Source organism: Euleptes europaea, chromosome 4, assembly GCF_029931775.1.
Source record: "Euleptes europaea isolate rEulEur1 chromosome 4, rEulEur1.hap1, whole genome shotgun sequence".
NCBI classification, from domain to species: domain Eukaryota; kingdom Metazoa; phylum Chordata; class Lepidosauria; order Squamata; family Sphaerodactylidae; genus Euleptes; species Euleptes europaea.
Window position 1 is genome coordinate 77,642,985 of NC_079315.1, and position 13,087 is coordinate 77,656,071.

Sequence of the window (13,087 nt, forward strand, 5' to 3'; positions counted from 1 at the left end):
GGGGGGGGGGGGCTGCTGTAGGAAGAAGACCCAAGACCCTTCATATAATTTATTCCTAGTTTCTGCAAAGATCATAAAATGACCTAAGTGTTATAAGTACATCTTATTATTTCTCCCCCTCCCTTTCTCTCTCTTTTTAAAGATAACTTGGACAAAAACTGCTGAACCCAGTGGAACAGGTTACATGTGAAATATCAAACGTGTGCAGGCGGAAAGGATTCTGTTGACATTTTATATCCAGCTTGAAAACTGGGGGGAAAAACTTTATTTATATTTTTATCTTGGTGAATTTTTACAATGAATGGACACAGTGATGAAGATAGTCCACGGAACAGCAGTGGAGAATCAAGGTAAGAACTTGTGTTTAAAGACGGTCTGAAATTTTACAATTTCTTACATTTTTGTGAACGTCAAATCTAAACCCCCCTCCCAAACTTAAATTATCTGTTTTGAAGTCTCAAACCACAACTATTTACCTGAAGAATGCAAATTCACTGACTTATTTACAGTGAGGATCTTAGTCCTTGTTGTAGTGGATTCTTTTTATTGTATTGCTTCAAATAATTTTTTTATTGAGAAATATTTTGTGGTGTATCTTCAGAGAACTTACTTGAGGTGGTTTGATGGTATGGATAAAGTTGTAATACCTCAGATCAAATCAGGTCTTCATTTTGATACAAGGTCAGCTCTGAATAAAAATTAAAAAGTTAAAATAATAAAGTATTCTTATGACTCTGGGAAGGATGGTTTGTAGAGGGGGAGGAAGAATCAGCAAGTCAATACCTCAATTCAAATATGCATGTCTTTGCAGCAGTGGTATACTGGTAGTCTAGGTGGGAAATTTGGTAAACCCTGCTGTGTGCATTTCTGCTGGCTCAGTGCTAATAAATTGTACAGGAGATGTTCTTGGTTTTTATTCCAGACAAAATATTGTTCCGTTGCTGCTGTCATCTCCCTTCATCTGACTCTTGTTTTCTGATGCAGCCATGCTTTATATCCTGCTTTGTATTATAGTTTGAGGAGAGGGATGTCCCCCCACATTTGCATGGGAGAAACAAGAAAAGGATGCATATATAGTAAAAACTAAAATCAGAGTAGCCAGTTCAGTTATGTTGTCCCCCCTTGACCCAGGTAAGATGTCTCTGGTCTAGGGTGTGTTATTGTATGTACAAAAAATAACCCTATATGTGGGCACTGACTGGTTAACTAAAATATTGGGGCTATCCTAGCTGAAATTGAATCCAGAAAAGATTGGGATAGTGCTGGCTGGGAAGACAAATTATTTGGGGGGATTATATGTATATTAATCTAGATGAGGTCAAACTCTCTAGTCAATTAAAACATTTAAGGTTACTCTTGGACTCATCTCTGGTTTATAAAAGGGGGTTGGAGCAATTACTAAGAATGCCTTTTCCCCACCTGTGCTTAATTTGAAATTTGTTGTCTTTGAATCTTGTGATTTAGCCATACTGATCTATGCTTCAATAATGGCAATATTTGGCTATTGCCATATGCTTTGTGTGGGGCTGTCTTTGAAGGTAGTCAGAAAACTTCAACCTGTGCAGAATACAGTAGCTCACCTTACAACTGGTACTGGGCAGCATTTGCATGTAACATCAGTTTTGCAAGCATTGTACTGGTTGCCCATCGGATTTTGGGCATAGTTCAAGAAGTTTCATGACTTGAATATATGAAGGACTGCCTGTCTGTATATAGGCCCATCTGCCACATCTCCTGTTGAAGGTTCCTTCCCTTAGGTGGCACTCCTAGTTTCCTTAAGATCTTTGGCCTTTTCTTTGATGGCATTCTTCTAACGGATTGTTTCTGATTAGGTCATAGTACTTCAGCAACTTTTTGAGTTTATTGTTCTGTTTCTAGCGTTATAGCAGTGTCTGTTTTATTTGGAACTTAAGAACATAAGAAAAGCCATTCTTGGTCAGACCAAGGCCTGTCATGTCCAGCAGGCTGTTCACACAGTGGCCAACAAGGTGCCTCTAGGAAGCCAACAAACAAGATAACCTTGATGAGCTTGTCGTTTTTTAATTATGTTCAGTGGTGGTTGTTTTTACTTACTTTGGAGGGTTACAGCATTTTTTAAGATTGTGTTTTTTTGCGGTTTAGTAGTAAGCCACTTTGAGCAGAGGCAAAAGTGGGATATACATTTTTAAAATTTTGACCCAGTTTCTGTGGATCCTGAGATCTGTGATGGCCAATACTTGTACCCTGGATCCTTGCGCATCCTGGCTGCTAGAATCATGTAATGACCACATCAACAACCCTTAGTATGTATTATAAACCAGTAATTAACTCAGGGCATCTTCCCTGGGTCACTTAAAGAGAGTTATCCATCCGCTACTTAAAAAACCCCCATCAATTCAGAAAAAATAATGTGGCCAATGATTGCCCAGTCTCTATCCTTTTTGGGCAGAGTGATTGAGAGCAGTAGGGGACCAATTCTGGAGTTTTCTTGGTTAACTCATCTGCTCTAGACCCTTTTCAGTCTGGCTTCAGGCCAGGGTAAGGGAAAGCGGTGGCTCTGCTAGCTTTAGTTGAAGACTTCCATCTGAGTGTAGACAAAGGGCAAGCCTCTTTGTTGCTCTTGTTGGATTTATCTACAGCCTTTGATGCAGTAGATCATGTCATCAGTTGTGGTGTGTGGAGGCAGAAGTCGGTGTCAGGATGTACATTGAACTGGTTACAGTCATTTCTAGTTGATGACTAGTTGTCATCAGTGTGGGATTTATTTTATGGGGTCCCACTGGGCTCCATGCTTTTCAATCTCTATGTAAAACCCTTAGGGCAAATCATTTGTAGTTTTAGGGTTGATTGCCATTCATATGCTGATGATACTCAGCTTTGTGCATCCTTATCTAAATCCCCTGGTGATGTGGTAGAGTGATTACTAGTTCTGACTGTGGTTAACTGGCTAAAAGTGAACAAATTGCAACCCAACCCTGGTTGGTAAGGCGAAGTTCTTGAAATACATTGTTCTCCCCACTTTTGATGGAGTTCAACTGACCCTTGCTGACTCAGTTAAAAGCCTGGGGGTTAGACTGGATCCAGCATTATTACTGGAGAAGTAAGTCAATACAGTTGCAAAAAATGCTTTCTACCAACTCTGCCTAGCCCATAAGATGCACCCTTACCTTGATACAGGTGACCTGGTCATCTGGATCCATGCCACTGTAACACCAAGACTAGACTATTGTAATGCACTGTACATTGATTTCCCCTCAAAATCAACTTGGAAACTCCAGCTGATCCAGAATGCTGCTGCTCAGCTATTGGTGGGAGCTAGACAGAGCATGCATATTGCGCCCGTTCTGCCAACCCAGTTCACCAGATTAGCCTCTGCCACTCATGTGGAGGAGTGGGGAATCGAACCTTGTTCTCCAGATCAGAGTCCACCGTTCCAAACCACTGCTCTTACCCACTACACCATGCTTTTATGGGGTGAGGCACTGATAATTGATAGGGCCCACCCTCAATAGATCAATGATGTGAACTGCAGGCTACATGAATAGTTGCCCTCTCACCTAGCCCTGCACCCCAAAAGCTTTGTGCTGTAGCACAATTGCCATATAGTGCTGACTGCTGAGCAGGAAGCTGTTAATACAAACCCAAACTTGAATTGTGAGGTGAATACTTACCCCTGGTGTATGGGAGATCTTGTCTAGAGGATTGAGGTTAAACACACTTTCCCCTAAACCTAATGTCAACTGCTATTCCAGGATACTTTAAACTTTGCAGTTGTAGAGAGGAATCAGTGAGGTTTGGAAGCAACACCTTCTCATCCTAATTACTTTCCCCTCTTCCTCTAGAACTCCTGTGATTTGTGATCTTAAAAGTTTATATCATCAAACAAATATTTCCTGTGTGCTTGGGGATTTTCCCAAATATGTAGAAACCTCTGTCTTGTGTATAAGTGGCTCAATTTTATTGCTATACTTATAAGGTCAGTATAAAGTTTTGAGGGCAGGCTGTTTTGTTTACAGAAAGCAGAGTACATTGGTAAGGAGAGTTACGGCCTCCCCCTTAGGGAGAGCATTTATCCACTTATAGTGGGAGGTATCCTGGTGGTTGGGCCACCCCTCCTTGGCAGGAGAAAAGGCCTGGGCTGGAAATGACATCTGGCAATACGTGACATCTCATCCACTCAAAAACCTGGATGTGACGTAAGATGCATTGGGCGATGCTCTGGCCATCCCTGAAAACTTCATGATATTTACCATGGAATTTTGGGGGATGGCCAGAGCATTGCCCAACAAACTTACATCACATCCAGATTTTGGGGTGGATGATATTAGCAGGCATTATGGGTTTAGGTGTGATATGCAGAGGTTAAGTAGGCATGGAGAAATCAGCATTGGCAGTGAGACAGGAATCCTAGATCTCTATTCAGTCCAGGAGAATGCATTGTCTTGAGCTTCATTATTGTAATTCAGCAGTCTGTCTAATCTCCCTTTGAAATCCCTTTGTAAAATAACTGTTACTCTTAAATCAGCAATTCAGTGTCCTGGAAGGTTAAAATGTCCCCCCGCTGGTTTTTGAATGTTGTGGTTTCTGATGTCAGATTTATGTCCATTTAATCTTGATCGCAGGGACTTGCGTGTTGGTCCAGTGTAAAAGGTAGAAGGCCGTTGCTGGCATGTGATGGTATAAATCACATTAGAAGATGAGCAGGAGTATGAACCTGAAATAGTATGGCTGATGCTGGGCCCAGTGATGGTGTTGCTAGGATCTATATGAGAGCAAAGCGGGCACCTTGGTTTGTTGCAGGCCTTGGTGGCAGAGTCCATGCTACTGTTAATCATTGTGGGTGAGAAGTTGTTTTAGGTTAGCAGGTTGTTTGTAAGCAAGAAAGGGTTGCCCCCCCCCCAGTGCCTTAGCAAGAGAATTGTCACAATCCAGCATTGGTTATAGGTCATCAATAATATGTTGGACTGGTTTGCATTGTGAGCTGTATGTGGCCACCAGAGATATTTTATTGTCAATTTCTTTGGGCTTGTCTTGTAGCAAGCTGTGCCTGGGTATCATTCTGACCTTTTCAATCATCGTTCAGTATCCCTGTCTGAGGGGTTGGAGCAGATACCACTATAGTGTAGAGCTTGGCTATAGACAACGGACTGTTTGATATGGTTGGGGTGGTAGTTGGAGGCATGTAAATATGTTTGCCAATCTGTTGGTTTCCGGTATAATGTGGTGCTTTTGTGTCCCTCGTATATCCGTATTGTGGCGTCCAGGAAGCTTATTTCTTGTTTAGAGTAATTTATAGTTAGATTGATGGTGGGAGGAAAGTTGTTGAAAGCCTGGTGAAATATTACGAGGGCTTCTTTGCCATGAGTCCAGATGAAGAAATCAGTGGATCTCAAGTAAAGGAGAGGTGCCAGTGGGTAGGAGTTCAGGAAATGCTGTTCTTGGGTGGATGTGTAAGCCTGGTTTCATTTCCAGTTATCGCCCCTGTCCAGAAACTGGCTTTGCCTAGATGTTTCTTGGTTTTTCAGACACATTGATTCAGGCTTTGGGCCTAGCAAAATCATTGAAGGCCTCTCCCTGGGAACTTGATGATTACATAGTTTGTAAGAGAGCGTGATAAGAGATGGAAGCTAGGCACAGGTGCAAGTGAGATCATTGAGACTTCACGTGCAGAAGACCAGGAGGGAGTTTTGCCTCTGTATTCCATCTGATTAGCACAAGGAACTCTGGATGGGAAACAGTGGCTTGTTCATTGTTCCTGTGTGCACAACCTCTTAACATTACCAGTGGTAAAGTATCCAGACGTGCCTTAGTAAAGGCCTTTCTATGCGCACAATTTTATACACCAGTAAAAATTGGCCAGGAGGATTAAAGGGAGGGGGGAAACTGCTTATGAAGAGAGGCTGTTCTCTGAGTTCCTAGTAATCCAGCATCCACTTGGACGCTTATATTCAACAATCTTTGTTTTATTGAATGTTTAGCGGCAGAGAAACCAATTCCTCTGAGAATCCACGTTTGGCCACTACATTCAGTATATGACTTCTCCATGAGTTAGTTTTCATCTCATCATAAGCCAAGGTATTAAACCCAGAAATGGACAGAAAATTTTCATCCAAAAATTAATAGCAACTTTATGGACTAGAGTCAATATTGGGAGCAAAGACAATTTGGATCTAACTATAACTGATACTATTGAATTAGGAACTGCTAATAACATGTGGGCAAATTTATTTTGAATACCTTCTAGTGGCTGTAAATTTCCAAAAACCCTGATTGGAGATCCATACAACAACTGAGAGAGAATTTTTGTTCTATAAATTTCCAATATTGGGGGCACCAAGCATCCTCTTTTTGTTCTATAAAAGCTGAGGAAGCTGTACACTAATCCAGTGAGAGCTTTAATCATATTCTGGCTATGGCAGATTATGTCCATATTTTAAGAGTTTCTAGACCAAATAGTCAATACTATTTAAAGTAAGCCTGCTAACTTTGTCCCAATAACTAAAGAATAGCAGCCAAATGTGACTTTCACTATGGCTACGTTCAGTCATCACAATAAAATAGTATTTAAACCTTGGTACATTTAAATTTTGGAGGACTTTCATTCGTAGGGTCGCCATGAGTCGAAAGCGACTTGGGCACTTAACACACACACACGATTAAACTCCAGGTTAGTGTGCTCTTTGATTGCAAGGATGCTAGACTAATTTTCTAAGCCATTGTTTGAATATAGCTTGATCAATCTATACTAACGTTTGCTGTGTATGAGTCCAGTAGCACCTTAGAGGCCAACAAGTTTTTCAGGGCATGAGCTTTCGAGAGTCAAAGCTCCCTGACGTCTCTGCCGAAGTGAGCTTTGCCTCTCAAAATCTTATACCCCAAAAATCTTGTTAGTCTTTAAGGCGCTACTGGATTCGTATCTAGTAAAGCTTCCTTTGTTTGACTCTCAAAAGCTCATGCTTTAAAAATGTTAGTCTCTAAGGGTGCTACTGAACTCGTATCTAGCTGTTCTACTGCAGACCAACACAACTACCCTCTGAAACCTGTCTGCTGTGGTAAATGAATGCAGAAATCCCAGTTTATTCCGTTTATCACATACAGAGAAGGAAGCACAGAGCAACTGAAAACCTTCCCACTCCATTTATTGTAGCCAGCAGATAGTAACTGGGCTGTGTGCGCAGTGAACCTTTGTTTCGTCAGCAGCCTGGAAATGCAAGGGATCTTAAGATAACATCTGGGGATTCTGCTCGGAGATGAGAAAGGAGGCAAGCAGCAGACTCTGGGATTTGCTGACTAATGGAGGTCAGTTTATATATGGTAGACTTACCAGCATCTTGGATGCACACTTCAATGTGGGGAGGGGGTTTGTGTGTGTCAGCGAAGCTGAGAGCAATACTGTAAGGGGCCTAAACTCTGTCAAGAGGCTAAACTCCTAGCAGACTTACTCAAGGCGGAATGGTCAGAGCTGAGACACCAGACGCATCTACCCCCTTCAGGGATCAACAGCCACATCAGAAGAGAAGGGACAGTTCCAATTGTAATGGTGGCAGAGGAATCGCCGAAGGGTAGCTACTGGGCCTGCATCAGTAATGGAAAAAAATGACAGTGGTGGAGGATCTTCCATAGGCAACGGCAGTGCCACCTCAGCTAACCCTAGCTAGTTCTGCACAGAAAAATTCAGTTATAAACCACTTCTGATACACTCTTACCTTGAAAGCCCTATGATGAGAAAATCCAAAATGAATATGATATAGTGCTGGAAGATGGAATCCCTAGGTCAGATGGCATTCCCATCAGCTACTGGGGAAGAGCAGAGAACAACTACAAGTAGCACTATTATTAATGACACAACTGGGCTAAAGCTGAAAGGATGTTCATGTTGTTGACGTGAATGGATGGAAAGGTAAAGTCCAAAGCTGTTCAATGCAAATAATAGGAACATGAGAAGTATGAAACGAGAAATGCAGCAAAATATTGTCGAAGGCTTTCACGGTCAGAGTTCATTGGTTCTTGTAGGTTATCCGGGCTGTGTAACCGTGGTTTTGGTATTTTCTTTCCTGACGTTTCGCCAGCAGCTGTGGCAGGCATCTTCAGAGGAGTAACTTCAGTGTTACTCCTGTCCTTCAGGAGTAACTGAAGGTGCCTGCCACAGCTGCTGGCGAAACGACAAGAAAGAAAATATCAAGACCACGGTTACACAGCCCGGATAACCTACAAGAACCAGAGAAATGCAACGTTTAAACATTTCAATCTTGGAAGTGAGTGAACTAAAGTGGACTGGATTAGGACATTTTCAGTCCGAAAATTACAAAATGCTTTACTCAGGGAATGACAAACACAGAAGAAATGGAGTTGCTGTAATAGTGAGGTAAGATGTAGCACAGGCAGTCGGGATATAATGCAAAGTCTGACCGAATAATAATCAGACTTCATGGAAATCCTATCAATATAACCATCATTCAAGTTTATGCCCCAACTACAGATACAGACGAAGAAAAAATTGAAAGGAGAGGAGGAAATTGATCATATACCGACTGATAGGTCTATGAGCATTGAATAAACGATCATACACCTAAACAAGGTGTGTTGATAATCATAGATGACTGGAACACACATGGAAACGGAAGATTTGGGCTAGGAGCACAAAATGAAGCTGGAGAGTGACATAGAATTCTGTGAAGATGACAATTTGCTCATTACAAACATGTTTCAGGCTACCAATTGTATACATGGACATCACCAGATGGTCAATAGAGAAATCAAACAGATTACGTCATTGGAAGCGGAAGATGGAGAAGCTCTATTCTTTCTGCCAAAACAAGACCAGGAGCCAGTTGTGGTACAGACAATGAATTGTTGATATTGAAAATTAGAATAAAGCTGAAGAAAATCACCAGAACATTCATAGTACCAAAATACAATCTAAGCAACATTCCTAAAGAGTTTAAAGACCTTGTAACGAACAGATTTGCATTACTAAATTCAGGTGAATGTGAACCAGAACTATGGGTTGAAAGCAGAGATATTATCAAGGAAGAATACCCAAAGATTATTGTAGCCAAAATAAATGAAAGGTCCCAATGGATGACTGAGGAAACTCCTAAAATTGCTAAAAATAAAGAAGCAACAGTAAAAGGTGACAGAAATAGATTCAAAAGTCTAAATGCAGCTTTCCAATAACTCGCACGTAGAGATAAAGATCACTATTATAATTAAACCTGTGTATAAAGAAATACAAGAGAACAACAACAGCAACAAAAGGAAGAACAAGAGATCTATTCCACAAGATCCAAGAAATCAAAGTGAAATTTAAAGCACGGTTAAGCATGCTGAAAAATCAACACATAAATACATTAACTGAACAGGACAAAATAAAGAAAAGGTGGGAACTATACACTGAAAAACTATACAAAAGAGATGAAAGGGTAACAGATTCCTTCCAAAAAGAATCTTTTGAAAAAGAACCTGCAATTTTAGAAAGTGGAGTGAAAGCGGCACTGAGAGCAATTGGGAGAAACCAATCACTAGGAGTAGAAGGGATATCAATAGAGCTATTCTAAGCCACAGAAACTGTCCATCAAAATCTAACAAGAATATGCCAACAACTATGGAAAACAAAACAATGGCCCACAGACTGGAAATGGTCAATTTACCTTCCAATTTTGAAAAAAGGAGATAGCAAAGACTGCAGCAACTATTAAATTATCTTTGGGTGAACAGGGAACTGGAAGCTCATAATGAAGTGCAGTGGGTGGGAATGTGAAATAAATTTATAGTTAGCAGATAGCAGTGAATTTCAATTAGAGATTTCTTATTGGCTGATACAACAATAAAAAAATGGCATCTTCTCATCTTGCCCCTCTCTACCTTCCCATTCTACCTTGCCTGCTGCCCCCTGCTCATCATCCTTCCCCCAACCTGTCTGGCTGTTTCTCCTCCCTTCCTTTGGCTTCCTTTATGCCCAGTTGTATGGGGTTGCTGGGCATGAAATATCACTCAGCATTTTTTTAAAGGTTTTTGGAAGCTTTTCAGTTTGTGGGAAGTTTTAAACACCCAATTTTAAAAATAAATATATTTGGGCTTTTTCTACAAAGCTAGGGATTCCCACAGGTTCGTAGAAACATCTCAGTTTTATCTATCTGGCCCCATTGTGTGATTTTTTTTTTGTAGTAGTAGTAGTTGTTCTGTTGTCTGGCTCCAAGTTCAGATTTAGATATATGAGACAACGTAAATAGCATTAAGATTTTAAACTGGTAATGACTGAGTAATTGGTTAAATCCAAACATGATAAGACCTTCAAAGTTAAAATTTATGTATTTATTCACTTGATTTATACCCTGCCTTTCTCCCCAGTGGGAACTCAAAGTGGCTCACATCATTCTCCTCTCCTCCATTAATTAATTCTGTTCATTCTGTTTCTCTTCTAGCAAGTGGGTATTTTTTTTTAAGTTAACAGACTTTAACATGGCAAGCAACAATCCACTTAATCTATATTGTTGTACCTGCTGATAAAAATTGCACATGAGAATAACTAAACATCTAGAACAGTGGTTCTCAACCTTCTTAATGCCGCGACCCTTTAATACAGTTCCTCATGTTGTGGTGACCCCCAACCATAAAATTATTTTTGTTGCTACTTCATACCTGTAATTTTCTATTGTTATGAATCGTAATGTAAATATCTGATATGCAGGATGTATTTTCATCACATAGGGAGACATTTTAGATGTTATGTTAGGTTTGCGTAAGGCAGCTAATTGTGTTCATGAACATTCAGCAATTCAGGGGAACCATATGCTCCGCCTGGGATCATTGGAGAAGCCAATACAGTAAATAGAAACAAAATACACCAGTAGGAAAGAAGCACCCAACCCAAATTCATTCACAATCAAAATCTCCCTGCCCTTGGAAGAAGTGAGCCATGAAGAAGGTGAGCTGTGACTCACGAAAGCCCATATACCCTGCCAGAAATATTGTTAGTCTTTAAGGTGCTAGATTCTTGCTCTTTTCTACTGCTACAGACAGACTATAAGACCCATCCCAATCTACTTGGAAGTTTTGCAAACGCACAAAGTTGCCTTCTACTGAATCAGATCCTCAGTATTGTCCACTCAGACTGGAAGCTGCTCTCCAGGGTCTTAGGTCAAGGCCTTTCACATCACCAAAATTCTGATCCTTTACCTCAGTTGTTTCCTAACTGTGCTCCATGGAGCACTTGGTGCTCCGCAAAACATCTCCTAGTACTCCGTGAAGAGACTGGAAAGAAAAATGCTACTGTCATTGCTAGGTGAAAATTAATGACTAATTTCTCTCCTGAAAAGTACTCCATGATGCAAAAGGTTTGGGAACCACTGCTTTAACTGAAGATGCCGGGGATTGAACCTGGGGCCCTCTGCATGCCAAGCAGGTGCTCTACCACTGAGCCATGTTTTGCTCTTCCTGAAGTACCGAGACTTTGAACAGAATGTCCTGAGGGGTTGCAACGTCCCCTTTTGTGAATGCTGCCATCGCCCCCCACCTCCAAAGACAGTTTTCAATGCAGAAACCGCTGCAGGGAAGAGAAGGCAGAAACCAAGCACAAAAGCTGAGCCCGACCTAAGCCTCTCTCACGGAGCCCACAACGGCTCCCCCTCAGACAAGAGACCCTGGGGAGGGGGAGGAAACGCCGGGCTCCAATTTGCCCATCTGAGCCACCTCAGAGGGCGAAACTCGTCCCCGGCATCCCCAGCGCAGAGCAGCCTCCGGTCCCCCACGCTGCGTGAGGAAGAAGCCACCGCAGCTCCCGCCAACTGCGCAGGAGGGGATGAGGGAGGGAAGGGGGGGAAGGAACGTTGGCCTCACGTGACGCGGCGTGGCCAATGGCGAAGTGGGTTTCGGGCCTGGTGGGGCGGGAGGGGGAAAGGGTGAGAGAGCAAGTTGCTGACTGAGGGGGCTTCCTCCCTTTCCTCGTCTGGGGAGCCTGAGAAGGGGGGGTGGGAAGGGAAAGAGCCCTGCGCGGGGTCTGAGGGAGTTTTCCGATGGTCTTAGGCGACCCCTGTGAAAGGGTCGTTTGACCCCAAAGGGGTCGCGACCCACAGGTTTAGAACCGCTGATCTAGAAAAATATGTAATATTTGTTGTAGTATTTTGTGTGGGTATGTGGGCTGTTTCCTATTGTATGCTGAGCTTAACTGTAATATTGTTCACTTGTTTTCCTATACCAGTCCATATTAATTAGAAAATGTATATGCTACTTCTCCAAAGAACTGTATCATAGTAACACACTTGCAGGGAGTAAGCCCCATCTGTGTCTGTTTATTCACAAATCTAGTACAGTAAGTGCGCTAGATTTGGGCTGTCTTGATTTATTTGGTTTGCTTGTAAATAGAACTTAACTAGCTATGTGGATTATTGGTTCTGTTTTTGTTGTATTCATTGTAAAGTAATGGGGAACTCATTTTTAGTAGCCTTGGATTTTTGCAGACTTGTTAAAAGGAGCATAATAGAAGGACAGACCCCTGGAAGAATGCTTAATAATCTCAAGTAAAGCCATCCCTTGCTTAGAGAAATTTGAACTAATTTGAGTTTTACTTAGGGATGCCAGACTCCAGGTAGGACCTGGGGTTCCCCTGGAATTACAGCTCATCTGCAGAGTGCAGAGATTAGTTCCTCTGCAGAAAATGGTTGCTTTGGAGGGTGGACTCTATGGCATCATACCCTACTGAGGTACCTGCCTTCCCTAGGCCCCAATCCCCAGGAGTTTCCCAAACCAGATCTTTCAACCCTACCACCCCATCCCCTGCCAGAAGGTATCTGGTGACCCTAGTTTTACTTGATTGGTCATTTTTAATTGTCTGATGACTAAAAGTAATACTATAGACAAACATACTTTTTTTAGATGATGGCACTCAAAATCTTAGTGGAGGAATCCCTTTCTATGCAATTTAGCTGCTTAATCAACTAAAACTTGGCGGTTTTAAATTTATTACGTGCTCATAAATCTGAAATAAAGCTATTTTGGACTTATTCTAGAAAATAGAATACAACAAGTGGAAACGCGCAAGGTCTTGCAGGAGGCATTTCATTTCCCCCTCCCCTACTATTTCCTTTTCCCTTTTCCTGAAAGCCCCTAT

At 41.8% G+C, this 13,087-nt stretch overlaps 1 protein-coding gene across 2 annotated transcripts in view; it reads left to right on the top strand.

The window, feature by feature from the left end:
- Positions 1-222: 222 nt before the first annotated feature.
- Positions 223-13,087, top strand: part of CHD1 (chromodomain helicase DNA binding protein 1) — a 66,941-nt gene continuing 54,076 nt past the window's right edge. For both annotated transcript variants that reach the window (XM_056849246.1, XM_056849247.1), the window contains exon 1: positions 223-350. In XM_056849246.1, coding sequence (XP_056705224.1) covers positions 298-350 — 53 coding nt within the window. In that variant the 5' untranslated portion in view covers positions 223-297. The remainder of the gene's footprint in view (positions 351-13,087) is intronic.